The sequence below is a fragment of the Melospiza melodia genome, chromosome 1 (genome assembly GCF_035770615.1).
Source record: "Melospiza melodia melodia isolate bMelMel2 chromosome 1, bMelMel2.pri, whole genome shotgun sequence".
Classification (NCBI taxonomy): Eukaryota; Metazoa; Chordata; class Aves; order Passeriformes; family Passerellidae; genus Melospiza; species Melospiza melodia.
Window position 1 is genome coordinate 127,923,006 of NC_086194.1, and position 22,469 is coordinate 127,945,474.

General features: G+C 36.6%; 1 protein-coding gene across 3 annotated transcripts in view; it reads right to left on the reverse strand.

Moving 5' to 3' along the window:
* The window catches only part of SS18 (SS18 subunit of BAF chromatin remodeling complex), a 42,484-nt gene that overhangs the window by 14,541 nt on the left and 5,474 nt on the right, over positions 1-22,469 (reverse strand). For all 3 annotated transcript variants that reach the window (XM_063167742.1, XM_063167732.1, XM_063167724.1), the window contains exons 4-5: positions 11,162-11,315; positions 4,576-4,797 (exon numbers count right to left, since the gene is read on the reverse strand). In XM_063167742.1, coding sequence (XP_063023812.1) covers positions 4,576-4,797; positions 11,162-11,315 — 376 coding nt within the window. The remainder of the gene's footprint in view (positions 1-4,575; positions 4,798-11,161; positions 11,316-22,469) is intronic.

The following is a 22,469-nucleotide window of genomic DNA, read 5'->3' on the forward strand; positions in this document are numbered from 1 at the left end:
AAAAAACTAGAACACAAAATGTCATAGAAAAAAATTCCTTAGTTACCAACACTGCCTTTCATGTTTTACTCCAGGGAAAGCAGATGAAAGCACAAGCTCCGTGGCAGCTGTTTATATCTTTTGTTTTTTCATGACAAAACTACAGTGTCTTCTACAGCTAGACATCCTACACAATGCAGCTATAGCATGATGGCATTTCAGAATGTGGAGGCAATTTTATTTCCCTCCAATACACTAGATTTCAAAAAAAAAAAAAAAGAGAGACTGCCCTGCTTTTTCCATAACATCTTGACTACTGTAAACAGTCAAAGTACTGAAACCTAACAGTCTCAGCTTACATGGGAGTGAACAGATGGGAAGACATTTACAGAAGGTAGTCAAACTCAGAAATCACTTTATCGTGATCTGCTATACCCCGAATATGTTTATATTTTAGCTAACATTGGATGTTCCTATCTTTATGTTCCTTTCTTTATGTGCACAACAAAACAACCAGAATCTGCATCTGTCTCATCTCTACTCTTTCCATTTCTTCATATTTGCTTGTAAGTCAAAGAGCTCTGAAATGTTAATGGAATTTTTCCAAGGTTATAGAAATTAAACTATCATTAAAAAATTTCAGCACCAGATTTGACAGCTGGTCTGCAAGTGACTGAGTCAACATGATCTCGTCCTGTAGACGTCACCTCTAAACTTGTTCTCTTCCCTTACCACAGGAAATACATAATGCTCATTCAATAGAGACTGGGAATTTGACAACCTTGTGTCAAGCTCTTCTAGCACAGATCCCAGCAAAGGGATCTGACAAATGAGAAACAGTCTCAGGGCTGGCCATACATACCAAACAGTTTCTGAGATGACCAAGCTACAATTGCTTGGTTCTTACTTATATAATGTATTAATTCCACTACTAAATATTATTTCCTGCGTGTAAAAGATTTGTTCAATTTAAAAAAAAAAGAGGAATTTCCATGCAAATTTCAGGTTTCAGAAAAATTATGCCTATATCTTCCCCCCTGAAAAGTCAAATACTGGCAACACTTGACATTTTTTTCAACCTAAGTAGTTTACCATACACAAGAAGAAATGCACCCATAAGAACATAGTTTCTTCAATATTCATTCAGTTCCTTCTGCTTCCTATCTTTTCCAAAAAGGTACCCAATATTCCTTGCAGATGTCCTGGGCTGCTATATTCACTTTTCAAAGAAGAGTCATCTACAGAATCTTCCACTGAAAATATTTTGCTTTTTAAGTCCAAAATCACTAGAATTCCTCTTTTAAACTGGACTGACTACATAAAATCAATACCATGAAAACTTTCCTTCTCATTTAAGGTATTCCTCTGGATAGCATTTTATAACTAGTACAAAGCAATAATGAGTACAGAGATGATACAGGAAGTAAATCCAGCTAACAGTTCTGTTACTATGCATTTTATTTCTTAATTAGCACTTTTGCATTTTTTTCTTGCTAACACCATCTGCCTCACAAGGTGTATATACAGCAAGATGTTTTGGAAGCAAGTGCACATAAAGAGGTTATGCTCAAGCATAACCCAAGTGTTAGAGCAAGCCTTTCTGAATGTTATGGTGGTTTTATCTATTATATAAAAGTATGCTTCTTTTACCCTGGAAGTACTGTCTTCATTCAGTACATAGTAGGTTTCACCCACTGAAAAACTATTTCAGTATTTTGTTTCTGTTCATGTGAGATGTGATGCCTAGTCAAAGACTGAAGACAGAATTATTAATTTATTCATAGGTTCTCTTATGGCACCCATAAGTAATTTGTCCAAATCTTCATAATGAATATACTTTGACAACTCTCCAATGAAATCAGATGGTATTGTAATCTTACCATCAAATTCATTCCTCTACAAATGAGGAACCCACATAGGGAAAGATTAAGGCCAAAAACATCTACTAATTTTTAACAGCCACTTTGAGATGCTAAGACCTCATCTTGTGGAATATGTAGCATTATATTTAGCGAGTGCTGTTATTAACTGACAGATGTAGTAGGATCTCTCATTTTCAGTATGGATCAATCCTGTAAGACAAAGAAACAAAGCATACTTAGGGGTTCACAAATGTCTCCTGATCAACAACACTGATGTTCAGAAATTTTGGTTCACTTGTGTTTCTGAATTGTTGTATATATGACCAGTTAAGAAATCTCTGAGTCCCAATCTGTTTATTCCCCTTTTGTTAAACTGCACTGGGTGCATTTCCTAGCAGCTCATTCTTGTTTCTTCACTTAGGAGAGAAGCCTGAAGTGGCCATGCTTGGCTGAGACATCTGCCCAGCCAGACTGGGGCTTGGCTACCTACCTCTAAATTTCTCATGGTCTCACAGATTGCTGTCATTCTCTGCCCAGCTGTCTTGGAGTCACAAGAGAGTGAAGATACAAAAATACTTCCTCTAATTTGTCATCAAACATCAATACACACGGAACAACTAAGAGTAGAAAATGGAGGAAATGTACTAAGCAGACCTGATTGGCAATCATCTTAGATCAAAATAACAAACATCCCCATCTTCAAACTTAAGACTTCCTCTTATACAGGTAATTGGAACAGTATTTTCATTTAACAGCAAATAACACTTTATTTGCATAACAGACAAGTTTCAAAGCCTTGCTTTAAAGAAAGGGGCACGTGCACTCTTACATTCATATATAAAGTGCTCTGTTTATAAATGTTTTTGTGAGACATTGAACCATTTTAAAGAATATGATTTTTTCTCCTTCTGTGAAACCTCTGCAAAAAATAGAACCAGCCATGAAGCAGACACTTGAAATGGAAAAGTCTCAGCCTAAAGGGTCCAAACTTGACAGAATTAGAGTTACACAACGCAAAAGCTTGCTGCGGCCTTAATGGCATTGGTGCCATTGTTCTAAGTAAAGATTTTGCTCTTGTTCTTGAACCTGTAATTTGGTTAATACTGTTTTATTCTCTATTCCCCAAAGTCACTTCAGTACCACTATTTGTTCAGCACAGAAATCTTTTAAGTTTATTTCTGCTTAGTTTCTAATGACCAATTTTCAAGTTTGACAGAGTACTGAAAACACAACAGAGGAATGAAGAGTAAAGAATGCTACTTTGAGATGGAATCATCTCTTATATTTTAGGCCAGTCACACAACAATGTTTCCTGCAGAGTGACTGACTAGATGGCTCCCTCACATACAGTGCTACATAATTATTGCTAACTCTGCAACTAAAACATCTGCATTGAAACAGCATAGGACTTTTCCAAAGCATCTTACAACAGAATTACTAGACTATGTATGGCCCAGAATACAGAGATAACTTCCCAGTTCAGAGAGACAGTCAAAAGTATTCCCACTTATGATTTCCCCGACTATGTACCTATCCCTTGTTTCTTCCATTGTTATACATTAAGAAAAATGCAATTAACTATGTGGATGCTAAAGGCCTCAGATCTGGTAAGAAAAGTGCAGAAATAGCTTCTCTCATCGTGACTCATTTTTAGTCTTCCATTAAGTTAGTCTTTTGTCTGTTTTGCAACTTTCTGTAGCCTAATAATCAAACTGATCAGTATGACCTGGTCTGTCTGTACACCTCAGGGATATATGGTACCTACACATAAAAAAGTGGAGCTTTGGTTTGTCGTATGTCTTCTAGCAGGTGCTAGATCCAATGTACAGATGTACTTCTAGCATGTACAGATCCAATGCAGTAACAGACTTAACAGGTAAGCTGAAAATACTGATTGCTGACTTGTAAAGCACCTCTATAAGAATATGCAGTACATACACAACTTAGTAATTTGCTGCGCTGTGACTTTAATGCAATATTTTAATTCCACAACGTCCTTGCACTTCAACAAGGACATCAAAACACCATCAGTTTATGTAATGGAAATACCTTAGATACAAAATTAGCTTTGATTTTTACTATATACACAAGGACATCTCATGAAAACAGTAGGGAGTACCAGATTTGTTCCTGGAACTGAATTTTGCTTCTCTAAGACTAAACAGACATTCCATGCTAAAAATGCTGAAAACAAAGACTAACTAGGTAAAACAATCTGAGGGCTATCTGACTTTGATTTTTCCATTTAACCAAGAAACTTAAAAGTAGAAATGTATTTTATCAACCTGAATGACAATAACACTTTGCTAGAAGTGTAAAGTCTGAAAAAGACCAACAGTAGCTCCAGCTTATAACTGCTGAAAGGAGATCCATTTCCAGATTCTCACATTATGCCTGAAAACAGTTAAATGTCTGCAAATAAACACAAATAAACAAAAAGTCACAGATATATGGGAGAAAAGAGATGTAGAATCCTCCAAACATGAGTACAGAATATTCACAGAGTATTCTGAGATGATCCTTCCACAAGCATCCTTGAGTCCATGTCTTAGGTAAATGGCCCATAGGGTGACTGAAGTCACAATTTTTGTTCTTTAGCACCATGCTCTAAGCAACCGAGCCAATTTCAGGGTACAAACACATTTAGAGAAGGAAATCTACAAGATAAGACCTTTAAAAAAATCTGCACACAAGATATTTTCCTTTTACAGAAGCCAATAGATACCTCACTAACCTTGGTTTGGTTGCATATTCATGTTTGGTCTGGGCCCATAGTTGCCCATTGGCTGTCCCTGGCTCATTGTCATCTGATTCTGCACTGGCATGCTCTGTGATGATGGCACTGAGTGATTATAGCCACCCATGGACCCGTGGCTACTTGAAGGCATGTTCATGGAACTGTTTGTCATATTGAGCTGGTTAGGTCCAGGTCCTTGCATAGGCATATGGTTGGGTCCTTCAGAAAGAAAAACAGGGAGAAAAGTTGTACATTAAGCATCTTAAAAGCAGGTGCAAACAGTCATACTGAATTACAAAACTAAACAGAAGTAATTAAATACAATTACATGAAAATAATTTAAAATACAGTTTGCATGTGATTTCCTCACTTTTAAAATAACAAAGTGATCAACAAAGTTCATCTCTACTATGAAATACATTTTCTTTTGCTGAGTAACTGAAGCTACTGAAACAAAGGTAAATTACCATATAGCTCATCTTCTATCCATATCATACACAAAACTTTTTAGTACTTGCATAATATAGCCTGAATTTCACTCTGAATGGCAGAAGACCAGTGTAACAGAGGTTGAAAATTCATCAGACCTGTAATTGTTACAATGGAAGTAACATTTCTGTGTATTCAAACAACTCATGCTAGACAATTTTTGAAACTAACAATTATTATTATTATTATTATTTTTAAATGCAGGCAGTATTAACATTGACATGGTAAAATTACATAGAACCATAGAAACATTTTATTTGGAAAAGACCACTAAGATTGTCAAGTCCAACAACAAATTTAACACTGCTAAGTCCACCACAAAATGCTAACTTAGGCTAATTTTCATTCTAATGATTATACAGTCACCCATAGAAGAAAGAGAAGGTGACAAGCACTCCATGGATCACTGATACAACAGCAAAGGATATTATGGAAAACTGTGAGCCAAACTCGTTTTACACAGGTGTTTTAATGCCCTTGTAGATAAAAATGTAACCAAAAGTTGTTCATGACAAGGAGACAACTCCTGAGTTTATTTCCTGAGATGGGAATGAGAACAAATCTTTTTGGTAAGACATCAAGACTTTTTTTGGATACTTCAATCATGACTTTTATAAGAATGACATGCAAATGGAAAGCATTTAGTGACCTAGGCTGGTAAGCACATCACCTTTGCTGTGAATACGTAAAAGAACAACCTTGGAAATCAGAGAAAGGTGTGAAAAAAGGAACAAAGCAAAAGTGTTACAGGCAATGAGCTGTATTCTTCTCTACTTGTAAATAAAGTGGAAGATTTCAACACAACAGTAAATCAATGCTTTTCATTTCTAATGGACCTAGCATTGCAGTGATTCAGATAGTATCAAACAATGTAGAATAAAAATGGCTGAAGAACTGTTTAACATTTTTGATCATGTACTATATAGTAAATATTCTGCAACTGTATTTGCAGATTACTACTATTACAGATTGCAGTGTGGGGGATGATGACTGGAAGGACAGTCTCCAAATTATCAGTTCAACTTGTGAAGATGCAAAGGAAAAGCAACTTGTTCCAACACCCATGTGCCAACAACATCTTTTCACTTTTATTTCCCTTCTTCCTGACAACAGAGGATGAATTCAGATTATTCTCTGAATTCAATCTACTCTCAATAGGCACTTTAACAAGTACAATATTATAATACCATCTGGTCAGTTTATTCATTACTTTAATGGAATAGGTGAACACCTACTAGAACTAAAATTAGTAAGAAGTGGGACTGGATATAACCATGACAAGTAAAAAAGTAGATTAAATGCATGGATTATACCCATGACAAGCATCACATGAAGACCTCATGAAAATATGTAGAACCAGAGGACATGAGAGACCAGGTCAACTGTAAAACAAGGCAAATGCTGACACATACAGATTTCAGCAAGAAGATGCTCCTGTTGCTTAACATGACACAGGTTTTTTGTTAAGCTAGAAAAGTCTAAGAAGAGGAATCTAAAAGAAACTACACTATTAGAGTTGTAGGAGGTACTGATTTGATTACACATTTCCCAATGAAAATTAAAAAAAAAAAAAAAAAAGAACCACACACACAGACCCTCTGCCTTCAGACGTAAACAGCTCCTAAGTCCTTGGCTAATGAAAAAAAAATGCACTAATCTAGAGTAGAGTGAAGGCAGAAATAAGGACACAGAGAGCTGCACACAAGGTCACAGATACAATGTGACTGAAACAAAAAGATGCAGAAGAAAAAGATAACAATGATAAGTGAACATGGTTACTAAAGCCAAAGTGAAGAAACAGAGAATAAGTTTTAAAATGTGTTTATCCTCTTGCCCTTAAGACACCTTACTGAAATAAACACAAACCTATTTTGTCAAGGAAAGTGTAAAAGCTGAAAAAGGCATCAAACATGCAGTTCACTGTTCCTGCAAAACAAGGTGAGCAGAGATTGCTGATATGTACAAAGGCAGGTCCACCACAAATACAGAAAAAGTAATTCAGTGAAAAGGATTATGCCCACAAGAGTACTACAGATGCCTATGCTGCCCCTCTTCAATTCAACACTGCTTAATTCTGTAATAATGAGAACATGGAGACAGTTTAATTATGAAAAAGTGAGCTTGTCTCTAACCAGGAGCTCAATCAAGAATGTGCTCTGAGGTAAAGCTACAGTGAAGAAAAGCTTCCTACTGTAGTGCCAAGCAACTGTTGCAGAGCTGCTAGAAGACTATATTCCTAAGTAAAGGAAGAAATACACAGGGTTAGTGCCAGAAGGTTAGGGCCTGGGAATGGCTTTGTTTCTTTCTGATTAAAGGAAGACATTGTCAGTGATAGACTTCAGAGAGTTAGGCAAGCACACAGGGGAGCAAGTTTTTAAAAACTGCTAATGTAAGAAGCAAAATGAGGAAGGCAAAAATCATCACAAGAAATAGACTGAAAAAATAACACATCTTCTCTAAAACGTTGGTTTATATTCATGTTTCAGATACCACTAAAACAGAAGGGAGCACTCATAAGAAAAAGCTGTCATATGAAATGTGAGGTACATGTATTTTCTGTGGTCAAAATCTAGGGGGTTTGTTAGTGAGAAGCTAGAAAACAAGAACAGAGATAAAGCTAAGACCACAGGATCAAAAACCTTGCAAATGAAAAATAATAAAAACACACTTTACATATAAGTTTTTTTATAGTTTGTCAAAACACTTCATTGAGTTCTCTTGCATACAAGGACAAAACAATTGATTTTCTTTTTTACCCGCATAAATGAAATAGGAAGAAGAGAATATGAATGAACTGAGAGTGAATTAATGAAGCATGAAGTATGTATCTCCACTTTAAAGTAATTGCTTTAAATGCTATACTTAGATATATACACTTATAATTACATTTGTGTTACAATAAAGTTACTAGAGTAACTATCTATCTTGAGTATAAACAGAAGTCCTTTTTCCTCTTAACCACCTATGCACACATCTTACCTCCAAGAAGCTGCAATCCAGACTAAACACATTGGAGACTACATTTGCAGGAAGGAAAGATTTTGAGAGAACTTGTTGAGAACACACAAACACCTGTGTTGAGGTTTAGAAATGCTATTCCCCAGTTTACCATTTTCACTACAACACTCCAAACCACACACCACTTTGCTTGCTCCCCTGTATCCCCTTTCCTGTGCAGGGCTGGAGAGGTGAACAGGAGGCAAAAAAAGTTAAGATTACAAGTTGAGATAAGAAAAATTTACTGGAAACAGCAATGAAATCAGAAAAAGGACAGTAACAGCAACAATATTAATAAGAGTGTACAAGATGCAAAGGATTCACAGGCAATTGCTCACCACACAGAACCCTCAAAACATCCTGCAGGTCCTGGCCATGCCTCCTCTGGCTACTGCAAAATTTAACCCTGTTCTGGCTGGAACCAGGACCTGTTATTCAGGAAGGTCACCTACCAGTGCCATGACAAAGGACAGACACCCCATATCTAGTCTTACCTTTCAACTTTGTGTATGTGAGAAAACAACCTCAAGATATCAGGAAGACAACTTGCCCCCAGTACATCTTAGTTCATCATCTCCTTCCAAATTCAGACCGCCCTTACTTTGCATGGCATAAACTCAGCCAAAGTAACTCTTCAGACAGCAATTTTTTCAGCTAAAAACCACAATCTGTCACAGGTACAAATAACACTCAAGTGTATCACCAGTTGAAAAAGGTTTGTCATGACTGTCTTCCCTGGCAAGAGGACACAGACACACATTTGTCAGGGGATGCAATTAAAGGCCCCAACAGCACTTCAGGTTCTGTATTAACCAGGACACAAGTACAAGAAAAATCATCCTTTGCCCTTCAGGCAATGGGACAGGTCTGAAGCAGAACTTTAAAATTACTCATGCCCTGATGATCACTAGGCAGTTCTAATCCCCTCATCAACCACTCTCTTCTGCCCATGCACAGATCTGTGGAAGCCCCTACTCAGGTAATACCTGAAATCTTAGCTGGCATTTTTAAGAGCCTGCATTTTATTTTTTTCATGCTGGTCAACTGATGTCAGTCCTGGATTCTCTTCGTTTAAGATTAGTGACTTTACTCCTTTTATATAGATAATCTCTACAGATATTTAAGGTTTTGTATCTGGTTTTTAGTACAAATGTTTATGTAAGCTCAGAGTAAGTGCCCTAAAACCAGAAAGCAAATGTGTTTAATGCAGAAATTATTAGAAATACAGAGAAATTTATCTGTGAAATACAGAAAGGCTCACAAGCAGGTAAACTAACACACACTTGAAAAGATATGTGTAATTCAGCTACACACTTACCAAAATGATTCTGTTTCCCTTTTTCCAACCTATGAAATTATTTTAGCAAGCCTTTCTAATATTAGAGATGCCCTCATCCTAAGCTGTTTATCTTCACATCCTCAGAGAAAACTTCAAACTGAGATGGAAAGAACAGACATTCAAGAAAGGGAATATGTTGGAGGAAAGGCTAAATTAAAGCTTAGTTGGAAACTGTATTTAAGTATCTGTCTAGGTGAATACCAAAACAAAGCTATTTACCTTTCACATATTTTCCTAACAGCTCTTTTCTTATTCTATCTAATTACAAAATATGTATGTTTAAGGAGTGACTTTTCTCCCCCGTGGCTCTGCAGTGAAGTCATTATGCTCACATTGTGACTTAGTAATCCTTCTCCTTGGAAAAGATCACCATAACAACAATAATATGATTACACTTGAGGGTCAAAGAGACTGATTTTTGAGAGGCAATGCTATTCTCCATGGGAACTGATGGATCTTACTTGGATAAAGGACACCATAATCAGAATATCTCTGCCCTACTTAGGGAGAAGCATATATTGCTCTTTACACTTCCAAATGCAGACCATGACCACTGTGTATGATGAAACTAACTTCTCTAGATCTTTTATTGCACTTCTTACACACAGCCTCTGGAGGCTATTCAAGTTACTCTTTCAGAAAAGCCACCATTATATCAAGTCCATTTTATCAAGATTTGCACAGAAATTAGAGACTACACCAGTTGTTACATTTTTTACTTTGTATTAAGTTTTGCATAGTTATTACTGTGTTTGCTGTCAGGAAGGTTATCCTTGACACCAGTGAGACATTAATTTTCAAAGATCCTTTGACAGTAGTTTCCTTTCTTGAAAGTATCAATACCTTGAGGAGCTTTTGTATGAAAAGTTCCTCCATAACAAAAAAAAAAAAAAAAAAAAAAAAAGGAAGGGATCCTGAACAAAAGCAATCCTGGGAATGCAATTTTAAGCTGAAAGCCGTTTCACATGAAATAGGCAGTATGATTTTACAAGTGGAAATTCAGGAAAATAGCCTCTATATAAAAAAGCATGCTCTTCCATTGCCTACTCCACTCTGATCTGACTGCTAAAGGGAATAGTTACCCCAAAGCCAGTATTGGTAGGTACAATGTGGAATTTTATCATCCTCCTTCTCTGCTTTGTTTCTGTCTTCCCAAGTACATTTCTTTTTATTACAAAACAGGATGGCATAGAAACTGACTTAAAATTTACACCTAGAACAATAATCTGGAGGCCATTTCTTTACAAATCCCTTACGATTCAACACATCTTCAATAATAAAGAACACAGGAGATTAGTGGAAGCTGTATTAAGGCAACCTTTTTTTCTTTTAAACATTTACCCAAATCAGAAAAGCTGCTTTCAGATGTATCTATTTTATTATTATCTAATTATTTAGCTACAATGATTTCACATTATCTTTTTATTGAAGGATTTGTGTTCGCTCAGCCACAGGCCAATACCTTTCCCCAGTAAGCCCTCTAAAGCCAGCTGTACTGCATGGTTTCAAACAGACTAAATTTAGCCAGTTCTGTTCATCAGAGGAATGCTGTGTGTCAGCTACATCAAAGCCCAAGGGCAGCCTGATAAACACTGAATACAGGTCACGTAGCTCTGTAGCTAACAAACTCTAAGAGAGCTTGTACTCGGGGGCATTCAAAGCAGTTTTGTCATCAACAATCTAGTATCCCTTGAGCCCCCATGTCGTTTCAGTTGCCAGGCAACGCTGGTGTTAATGTCTTAGAGGAGAAAAACTTACCAGGCATCTGGCCGTTCATCTGGTTCTGCATGTGTGGTGCAGGAGGGCCCCCACCTACCATGCCATCTGAAGACATGTTGTGCGAGCGCGGCGGTGGGGGAGGGCCGCTCTGACTCATCCCGCCCGGACCCATAGGCATATTCTGTGTGGGTGGCTGAAAGGAGACAGTTTAGTCAAACACGAGGAGCAGTTAGTCTGACAAATATATTATATGTACATATGGTACAGCGCTCGCCTATATTGCTCAACAGCGTCTGAAAGAGAGCGCTGAAATGCATTTCAGTCTCTGTCTGATATGTTTAACTCCTCCATACATTAATTCTGGCAAAGCGTTTAACATTTTAACATGAAGTATTACATGCAGACAACACCACAGTACCTTTGAGCACCACTTCAAAATAAAAAAAAAAAAAAACAAATCAATGCCTCATTAAAAAATTACATCTGAACAGTTTAAGACTGCTGGAGTCACTCCCTTACACACACACACAAAAGCTTTCATTCAGTAGAGAAATAAGTGTTCACTGTAATTCTCTCACATCAACTATTTGTTGCTGTTAACAGACCTTGCACTGGGACAAAACAGGTACAACATGAGATGAAAACCTCTGAATGCTCATAGACCAGCAAAAAATTTGCACTTGGGTGTGGTAAAACACTAGCGATCTCTTCCCTGCTCTCCCCCAAAGCAATGAAGGCCTAGTTCATAATTCCATGCCAAACACCCCCTACAGACTGGAAGCACATTAGTGCTGGCCTCCAAAGGTCCAGAGACAGCTGCCTAGAAAGGATGTTTTTGGCAAATTTCCTAATGAAATTGTGAGGAAAATAACTGAATAACCTTGAGAGTTCAAAGAGGGAGAGCAAGAAAAACAATAAATACAAGGGGGAATTTACTGGTAGGTTCTCCTCACAGCAATGTAAGGAGACAGAGAAACTGCTAGTAGCCAGCTTTGTTTTCCTACTAAAAACACCTGTGAGACTCCACAATCCTTCTCACATACCTTAGCCAAGTACTTTCAGGGGAGTAAAAATCATCTCAGTGAGAGCAAATTCCTGGCTCTCTGGCTTTTGAGGACTCTGCCTACAGGTTATAACTATTCATGAAAAACTGTCCCCATGAGACAACCACATGTGTGTTTTTCAACATTTCTCTTCACAGACAGAACCAAGCAGGTGAACCCTAAGTTCCTCTCTAGCCCAGTCCCTGCCTATGCCTACACTATTCACCAGGTTCATAAAGACAAAACACAATATAGTAGTAAAGAGTAAGGCTTTCCCAGTGAGTGTATGGTAACAGCAGAGTAACACAGACACTCACATATATTCACTTGGCAGGGGAGGGGAGTGAATGGTAGTAATTTGTTGTCTCAACATTTCTTCAAATACCTCAAGCAGGTATTATTTTACCTGCAGTACTTCAAAAAATTCTTCAGGAAATTAGCGAAGGCCTTTTTTTCAGCAGTAAGAAGGAAGGAGATGAAGAAAAATACAAGCAAGTAGGCAACTTCTCTTACTAAACTCCTTTCATTCCTCCATGATGAAGAGAATAACATTTTATAAGCAAAGCTCCTTCTTCAGCCTACAGCAGAAGAGGCAGGAGGTGAAGAAGGTAAGAGTGAAAGGCAGCTCTACCCTCTGAACACTGTGACTGAAATGCTGCTCCATTCTCCCTGTTCTTCCTCCACTAGTGAGCAACCAAGGCAAGGCTGCTTCCCCTCAGTTAAAGTCTTCTGTCCCCTCACCTACTAAACTCACTATTATCCTAATTTTGCATTTAACAGAATCTAACAGAAATTATCTAAAACTGATATACAAAGAAATAAACAAAAAAGAAAACAGACCATTTTCATTTGGAAAGTATGCTCAGGAATACTATCAAAACCAACACACTTGGTATCCTACACATGAACAGTCAGTGCTCAGAGCCTGTCCCATGGCAGCCTCAGAGAAGGCCCATGCCAGCAAACTGAGAGCAAAGTCAAAAATCATCCAAGCTGAAATGTTTTTAGAATTAAAATGAACTTCTTCAATTCCAAGTATGAAACATTAGAAAGTCCAATGAAGTACTAAAGAAGATCAGCTCATACCTAGTCCTGCATTGTACAAACATGGGCATGCCCTTATTTGTGGAAAGAGGGACAAAAAAAGCTCTCCAAGGATTATTTAAACAAAGCTATATATATTCCAACTCTATTTAGTCTGAAGTTTTCAAAACAACTATCCTTCAAGAAAAACACTGCAGTTATCAAAAAGACAGCATGAGAGAGTGTAGACACGCAAGGACAGGGAACAAAAAATTGTTAAGGACTTTAGATACAAAAACCTGCAAGAGACTTCACAAACCACAGGGAATTAAGTCAATTGAGGGAGCGACTAAAAACACTCAAGAGGTACTACCAGAAAGTAATTCATCAAGAGGAGCTTCTGGATATGGAAACAGCCCAAAGGCCTGTGTGAACCCACATCAGATTCTTGAAAATAATGCAAGAAAAAGTTCAAAGATGCTAAAAAAAAAACCAATCCTCCATTAAAAGAAACTACTCTATCAGATAAACAGAAAGTAGACATACACTATACCTCTACTTATAAAAAAAGTAGTAGGACCAATATAGTAAAGTCAAACCTTTCTAATTTACTAGAAAATTTTAAAAATACAAATTAAACCACCTAGCTGCATAATTAACAGAAGCCTCTTAACACAAGTTTTTTGACAAAGCCTTTTGGAGCAATATATTGTCCAATGGCACTGATCAGAAACTGCCCAGAGGGAAGTTCAAAGAGTAAAGGAACAATCAGAGCTCTCCTGAAAATATTTTCGTAAATGTCAAGATATGAAGCTACTGTAACATTACTGAAAATGTGAAAGAAAGAATAAGCACAAGGTGCCAAGTGATGTGGATAAATTATATGACAACTACATGGAACTGCAAACCACATTCTTCAGGAAGAGGAAGCTCCTGTTGCCACTAATCCAGAAAAAAAAGTAACAAACAAAAAAGAATTTACCACAATCCAGAGAGTTTGGTGGGGAAAAAAAATCCCAAACCAAAACAAAAACCCAACAAAACAAACAGAAAACTCAAAACCCCATAAAATCTATACATAACACCTGTGGTCACTTTCTGTTTATCTTCAGTAATATCCAAAGTCAGGTAGAATACTAAAGAAAAACTGCTGATGTTTTTGATACCATAATGCACATTCAATTTGGGCAAAATAATCTCAAAAAGATACTGTAAAAATAGCTGGATTCTAAAGAGAGGCAATCAGTGATTAAAAACTTTGACTGTTTACACCTGAAACAGCAAAAAGGACAGATTTCTTTTGCATATAAAGGAATATAACTTAAGAGGATATGACAGAAAGACAATTTAATGTATGATACATACAAAAAGTAGATCATCCAATTTATGGTTTAACAAGAAAGAAAACCTCAGGAGAATAGTCAGTAAATTGAAGAATAACATTAACCATACAAGACACGCCATAAATCACATAAATCTGAGGTATTCATCAACACAGTACGCTAGAACTAAGTTTAAACAAGATTAAGAGATAATTACACATACATCTATGCAATAGAAACAGTTATATAGGATATTATATAGGATATTTTAAAAGAGCATTACAAGCCTTTTTGTCAGATCATAAACCAATCACTACCTGATAGTAATTAAAATGAAATGTCTCCTGCAGATATAATTATTCCCCAGTGAAATTCCTCCAGAGTATTTTTCTAGTGGATGCAGACAGAAGAAAACAAGAAAAAATTGTTTTTAAATGGTAACTTCCCGATTTCTATTGGACTTGATCCAGACTTTTACAGATAATAAACTTCTTTAAATTAACTTCAATTTAAAAATCCCACAACAAGAAAAAAACCCCACCCAGCTACATAAACTAGATTATTTAACCTTTTTTGTTCCTTACAGAAGAAAACTGACAATCCCCAAGAACACGCACTAAATACAGCAAAGACTTTTGCAATGCAAAATGACCACACAGTATTCAAAAGAAACAACCCACCCTGTGCAAAAGAAAAGCTACCCAAAATGAATTCTAGCCATTAACTCTAGATAGGAAGGGTAAAATGACATCCAAACACAGGCTAACTGAACCAAAGGAAAGGCTACTTCCCTCCTTTTGCTGGAAGTGGGACAAAAAGGAATGAAAATTAAAATCACTGCTGACTTTATTCTAATTATGTAGTAGAAAATGTTAAATATTTTACTTCAGTAAAAAGTAAATTAGAGACTTAGTAAATGTTAGTTTCACTTGCTAAACGCTAACTTTTGGCTCATTTCCCCAAACACACAGATTACACTTCCAGTGGCTATGAGCATTTAAAATTTATCAGAGCGTGAAAAAAATTAATTATAAGCTATTTAGTGAAACTCTAGAAATTTGAACAGGAAAAAGACTGAAACTGACCCAATAGCTGCAACAAAAAAGAGATGAGAAAAAAAAAAATTAGATTTTAACTGACAAGTTCCAGCAAACAAAATCCAAAAGTTACTTGAAAGTATGCATTAAAGACAACAGCTACACTGCATTTTTAGAGGATTTTCTTTTAAATAATAAAATATATCAAATACAAGACACAACAATAAAACCCCTAGGGTGAAAATGTGCATCTGAAGATGGTAAGATTTTTCTTACCACCACCAGCAGGTCCAAAGATTTGTTTAGGGAACATGTATTGTTATGAAAACTGAGGTGGAGTATCAACTCAGTCAGCAAAAAAATTTAAAAAAAAAGGCAAAAACCAGGAAATACTGTTAAGCACATCAAAACACAATATTGCTAATCAATACAACTAGCAATAGATACTTAAAGTACACTATCAAAAATACAATTTTCTTGAAATTCTCTCAGAATAACAATTAAAAGCTACAGGAAATGCAAACATAAATAGCCTTCTTTTGTTTCCAAGAGAAGCCTCAACTCAGGATTTAATCAATCATCTTTGTTTTCAATTCTGAAATAGCATTTTCTGCAAAGCAAAACACCCCTTCCCAGGGGGTACTCTGCCCTGCTCATATCACATTGCTAATATCACAGGACCTGTCCCAGTCTCAGAGAGCAGTACTCTGTTGATAGGTGGTGATGGCACCTGTGGAGTACTTACTGAGGTGTCAGACTGGGAAATAAGATCATAAAGGAATATGCTTTTGAGATTTGAAAGAGCAGAGATTTAATTGGGCTACAATTCTTCCTCTGCAAGGTACAGGGTATTCTGGTACTGAGTGTCTTCAATGAAAAAAGAAAGACCCTGTATCAATTCTCAGCTAGTGAAATATTTGAGGGTAGGGAGGATTTCTACAGGAAAAACATTTACAATCATGTCTAAATAGGGAAGGTAATTATAAATGTAATTTGTGCTCTCACTGTTGGATTACCAGTTGTGACTCAGAGAAAGGAATTTCAAATTTACAATGACAACCAGTTAATACATCTTGATCTACATCAGGATCTTCAAAAGTCAGAGAAATTCTGACTTAGTACTTAAACATTCTGTTTAAAGAGGAAATTGAAATCTTTAATTGTTTCAAATTGCATATGTCACTGCATACAAATATTTCACTGTCCCAATATTCATTAACAACATTTTAACAAACAAAATTTAACCCTGAAAAATCTGATGTCCTCTTAGCAATAGCTATTCTGATACTTATAAAAATAATCCTCCAAAAATTCTTTGGGGGGTTTCAGTAGAACTAAAAATTACTTAAATCAGAAATTTTAAAAACTGCATTAATTCATATGGGTTTATTAAGAGTGACCGCGCATCACTTATCTGTGGATGTTAACTCAGGGATCACTGAATTATAGAAACTAGACAACTTCTGAGGTGCTCTGTAACTCCCCCATAAAATGCAGTTCCTATTTGTCCTCAGCTTTGTGTTCCACAGCCCTGGTCTCTTTTGCTTTTAAGATGGCTTACTGTTTGGTCTGATACTTACAGTTTTTTTTTATATTTAGTAGTCTAAGAGAAAAAAAATCCACCTCTGTTCTAGCTAACAGGCTTTATGTAAACTCACCTAAAGCAGAAAGAATCCAGCAGAACTCTCACAGCAAAGCATTTGGGAAAGACCAGAACCATACAGACTCTGCACCTATGTTACCAGACTACCTGGTACAGCTCTCAGGAAACAGCCTACAATTGAAAATGTATTTATTGTGCAGATAGTGCACTACAGAGAGGCAAATGACATCTGTGAGTATGAAAGAATTACACTTTAGAGCATACTCCTCATTCAAACTGCCAGCGATTTTTACTGATTTCTAAATCAGCCACACAAGTTCACAGGCAATAGAAATAGTTTTTTGTGTACAGTGCACTAGCTCCCCGTGTGGACACACCTGATTAACAATACATGCAAAGTAGCTTACAGAACTCAGAGCAATCTTCTGTTTAAAATGGCAGCTATTGGGCTCTGAATTCACTCCTAACAGAAATTTCAGTAGTTATTTTTTTCTTAGTGTAGTTGCTGGGTTAAGAAGCTCCCACCAGTGACTCTTCATTTCCAACAGTCCCCTTTCAGTTGTGCCAACACAGCCGCCTTCTTCTCTTTTGTAACATCTTAAGAAATTATGTCTTTTTTCAAAGCTGTTTAACATTTAATCAGAGCAATTATTCTTCAAAATCCAAGCTCCAGGAATCACTAATAGCTCCCTTGCCTCTTGACAGGAAACATTCAACCTTCCTTTTCCTCTGTTCTCTATTAATTCAGTTTACAAATAGTTGAACTTGAACTGGGCATGGACTTGTGTTCTGAAAGGTTAATGCAAAATTATGCAGCATACTCCACATACTACAAACAGATTTTCTGCTATGCCACCTGTCCTGATTTCTGCTGAGATAGAGTTGATTTTCTTCCCAGTAGCTGGTGCAGTGCTGGATTTTGGATTCAGTAGAATAATGTTGGTAACACACTGATGTTTTAGTTGCTAAGCAGTGCTTACTCTTAAATCAAAGATTTTTTGGTTTCCCAGGCTCTGCTAGCAAGGTGTGCAAGAAGCCAAGAGGGAGCATGGCCAGGACAGCAGACTCAAACTGGCCAAAGGGATAATCCACACCACAGAGCATCAGACTCAGACTGGGCACTCACTAGTCTGTGGTTTTACTGTCTCATTTTTAATTACAATTATAATATTATTGTAGTATTTTATTTCAATTATTAAACTGTTCTTATCTCAACACAGAGGTTTCATCTTTTTTCCCGATTCTCCTGCCCAGCCCACTGCAAGGGGAGATAAGCTGCATGGTACTTAGTTGCCAGCTGGGGTTAAACCACACCACCACCATAGCTATCAAACTTTACCAGGCATTTGGTGCACAACTGGACAAGAATCTCATTAATTTAGGATTCCTCTCATCATCAGTAGTAAATGATTTACTTCACAATTTTATTTTAAAGTGTGAAAAAAACTGAGCCATATTTTTATTCTCAGGATGCCACCTTGCTTTTTTCAAGAAGAGCCAAGTCAAGGTAATTCAATTACCATATATTTTAGGCAACTTTTGTGTCCAAAATAATGGCTACTAAAAAAAAACAGAATGCACACTCATTTCTTAAGACTCCCATTTTTTTCTACAACACATTGCAAGTACACTAAAACCACAGATAGAACATCACCCCTTTGAAAAATAAAGTGTGTAAAATTACATGAGAGTTTTCATTGTTTGAGTGAAACCATGCTTATATATTAAAGATTCCTACTTAGCCTGCAGAGCTCCACAACTTAGAACCATTAAACATCATTACTAACACTTCATGAAAGCTTGTCTTCAAGTTAATTTTTGGAAATATTTTATTATTTGGTGTATGGGCAGCGGTTGTCTTTGGTTTTGGTTTGGGAGATTTGTTTGTATTAGTTTGCTTTGCTGTGGTTTGGGTTTTATCCTATCTCTTGAAGCAGATGCTTTGGGAAGAACCAGGATTTCAGTGCTTGTTGAGATTAGGCATTTATAAAAAGCTATCATTATCTTCTAGAGAAGTATTTTTTAACTAAAGTGACACGGACTCCTCCCTAATCTGTGTGACAAGTTTGGGAACAGCACAAAATAAGGGATTTCGCAAGTGCTACAAAAAGCTTAATTTTTGAAAGAAATAGCTCAAGAAAAAATATATTTCTGGTTTGTAATTAGAAAGTTTATTAATAACCTTTACAATACTATCAAATTTAGAAAAACTATTTAATGCAATATCCAGATTCTTCTGTGACTTGGACACAGTAAGTTTTCTTGGAAGTCATTACACATACAGACTGTAACTTAGTACTGGAAGAAACTGGCAGTTCCAACATAAAAGAAAGCTCTATGTTACACAAGTGAGTAATAATCAGAAGCACTTATTTTCAACACCCTGAAATATACACTGAAATCTCATGCTCTGAATGCTGACAGAATGTAAGAAAAACTGAAAAAAATCACTGCCTATACTACAAAAAAAAAAAAAAAACAAAAACCACCCTCCACAAAACAAAACCCAAAAAAACAATAAAAACCCACACACCAGCGTTCCCAAATAATTCCTGTAGATCTCAATATGTGGCCATTATAAAATGAAAAGTTTCCTACTACATACCAAATAAAGTGACAGTTATGGGTTGTTTCCTTAAAAATATTTGGCAAAACTAAGACATATAAGAGAGGGAAGATGCCCAAATAGAAAAGCTGGGGGTTTTTTATTCAGTAGCCTTCAATGACTTTTTAAGGGCACTAAATACACTTCAGAAAACAAAAAAAAATATAAGTCAAGGAGGATGCTTGTTCTGCAGATTGAAATGTCATGTGTTTAGAAACAAACACACAATATCTCACCACCACTTCAACTGCATCTTTGCTCTCTACAGTTCAAGGACATCAATATCTTGCTGTAAGCCTCCCTCAAAAGCAGCACCAGTGAAAAAATCACAAGAAAGCAAGTATTGTGTTCCTCATGGTGCAAAAGCCCTTTCTGGGAAGCTAGCTTATGTCATAAGGTGATCGTAAAGAGACTCTTGACTGTGATGCAAAAATACCTGCCACAACTCAGAGAGACAGCAAAATGTTGCATCACCTTCACATATGAACTTCGTCACTGCTCCAATCCAGCTGGGAAGACAGCACATAACAGCCCTTCCCTTAGTAATGCTGCTGTTCACACAGCTGAGAAAAGACTGGCTCACTCAAGAACCTCACACTTTGTCTCTTAATGTGAAAGAAGGTGTCTTACCCAAAAGTAATAATTTGATACTCTAGTAGGCATACAAGACCACAGGAGCCTTGTTATGACACTGGATTATCAAAGTTTTCCTGGCTGCCTTCACCCAGACTCTGCAGTGCTTGCTTCACCTGCTTCACCCTTCCAGGTCCCAGTTATATAAACATTTCTCTGCACAGCACTATTGGATCTCTACACTTTTTCTTCTCTAAGGCAATACCAGAGTTTCAGAAACTACATCAGTCATTTCATTGGAACACTGAATTCTGAAAGGCAAGGGAAAGGGCACAACAGCTGACTACAAGCATTTCTCCTAACAATATAAAGCATTGAGCAATTTTTGCTCATACTAAAAATTTCAATTAATCTGGTAACTCATGTCTTTTTTTTTCAGTGTGAATGACATCTGAAGAGAAGCATTCTCTTTCCAACCTCACTTTAACACATAACTATTAATTTTTATGAAATGCTTTAAAAGTTGTGAAATTTCTTGAGAGCTTATTTACCCAATTAAACAATAACAGGATAAAACTTAAGCAAAAAAGATAATTTAGTCTGCTGGGGGGAACAATCTTCCAGAAATAAATAGATGAGACACAACCCAACTTCAGAAGGTGTCCAAACTCAAGGTCTCCTAACTTCTGTGGAAAGAAACTGCAGAAGCAGTAGCATAAAATTTGTATCTTTCAGTATTAAAAATAGTAGATGTCTACACACACAGTATCCTGGTCTGTATTTACTGTTGCCATCCACACCTTGAACACTAATCAACTGCTGATACACAAGCGTGGTGAAGAGAATCCTACTACCTCCAAGTCAGCATGAGCCTAATCAGCTCCTACATGGAAAGCAGTGGAGGAAAAGGCCCGGAAGTAGTTCATGTTGCATTGAAAAAAGAAAGATAACATGATATCTCACACATTCCCAAATTCTGTTAGCTAAAATTTACTAGCAAGACAGAAAGAATATAGAGAATATTTTCCTATAAACCCTAACAAAAATCATTATGCTACAATCTGATTATGCTACATTTTGGGACATTCTTCAAAGATTGTAGATCACAGCATCTACATTTAGGTAAGACTGAAGACCTAAATTTCATTTAGTATTTTTGAAAGAAAACCCAAGAACCTTTATTCCCTTCCTCAAACACACACACTATGCTATTTTTCTCAGTACCATGGAATATTCCTGTCATTGAATATCAGAAACACACTCCTGTCCAGATCTGCAAAAGCCTTTCCCAGCCCTATCTTCATTTTCTTTTAGGCAGAGAATGTCATCACATTCAATTTTAACAACAGGGCTGTCCACCAGGGACTAGGAGAAGGTCAAATTCATTTCCAGTTGTCATCAGAACCAGGATATGAATTAAGCCTCCAAAAACATATTAGTTGAGGAACACACACAGCCCTCTTAAAGGGTTCTTTCCCTCCCCCTCAGCTACAAGCATGGATTTATAAAAGAGAAACCTCTACAGGCACAACAGGTTGGACATAATAAAGCACTGTTTCTATAGTCCTCTAGGTACCAACTTGAAAGGATGCTTCGCTAGCAGCAACGATTGGAGAACACTTCTCCAGAGACCAAAGAAAAAGTAATTCAATTTCAGTTGGTGAAAACTAGTATCTAGGAATGGCTGTTTCATAGACATTCTTTTTAGTTTCCTTTTGCAGAAATGAATCAAGACTATATTAATTCAAGAAAAGTCTTATTACCAAAAAACAAAGAACTTCCTTGTGTTACTCACAATGAACTCCCCAAGCTTTCTGATTAGAACAAAAAGCAAACAGACAGCAAGCTATCTTTATGCTGTTGTTTCTTTTCTTACTGCTGCATAAACAATGGAAAAGGGGAAAAATTCAAGGCATCTTGTAAAATACAGAATTCAGGAATACAGATTCAGAAAAAATTCAGACTAAAAAAAGATAGCAAGTAATATCCAAGACATGTAAAGTGATGCAGCGTTTCAAGGGCCTTTGGACCTTACTTCTTTTATATTATCATAATCCACCTTAAAACAAAGTTGTTTTTCCAATACAGGAGAAAGGCAAAGAATTTGAGACTCACCTAGAAGGTGGAAAAGCAGCAAAAAA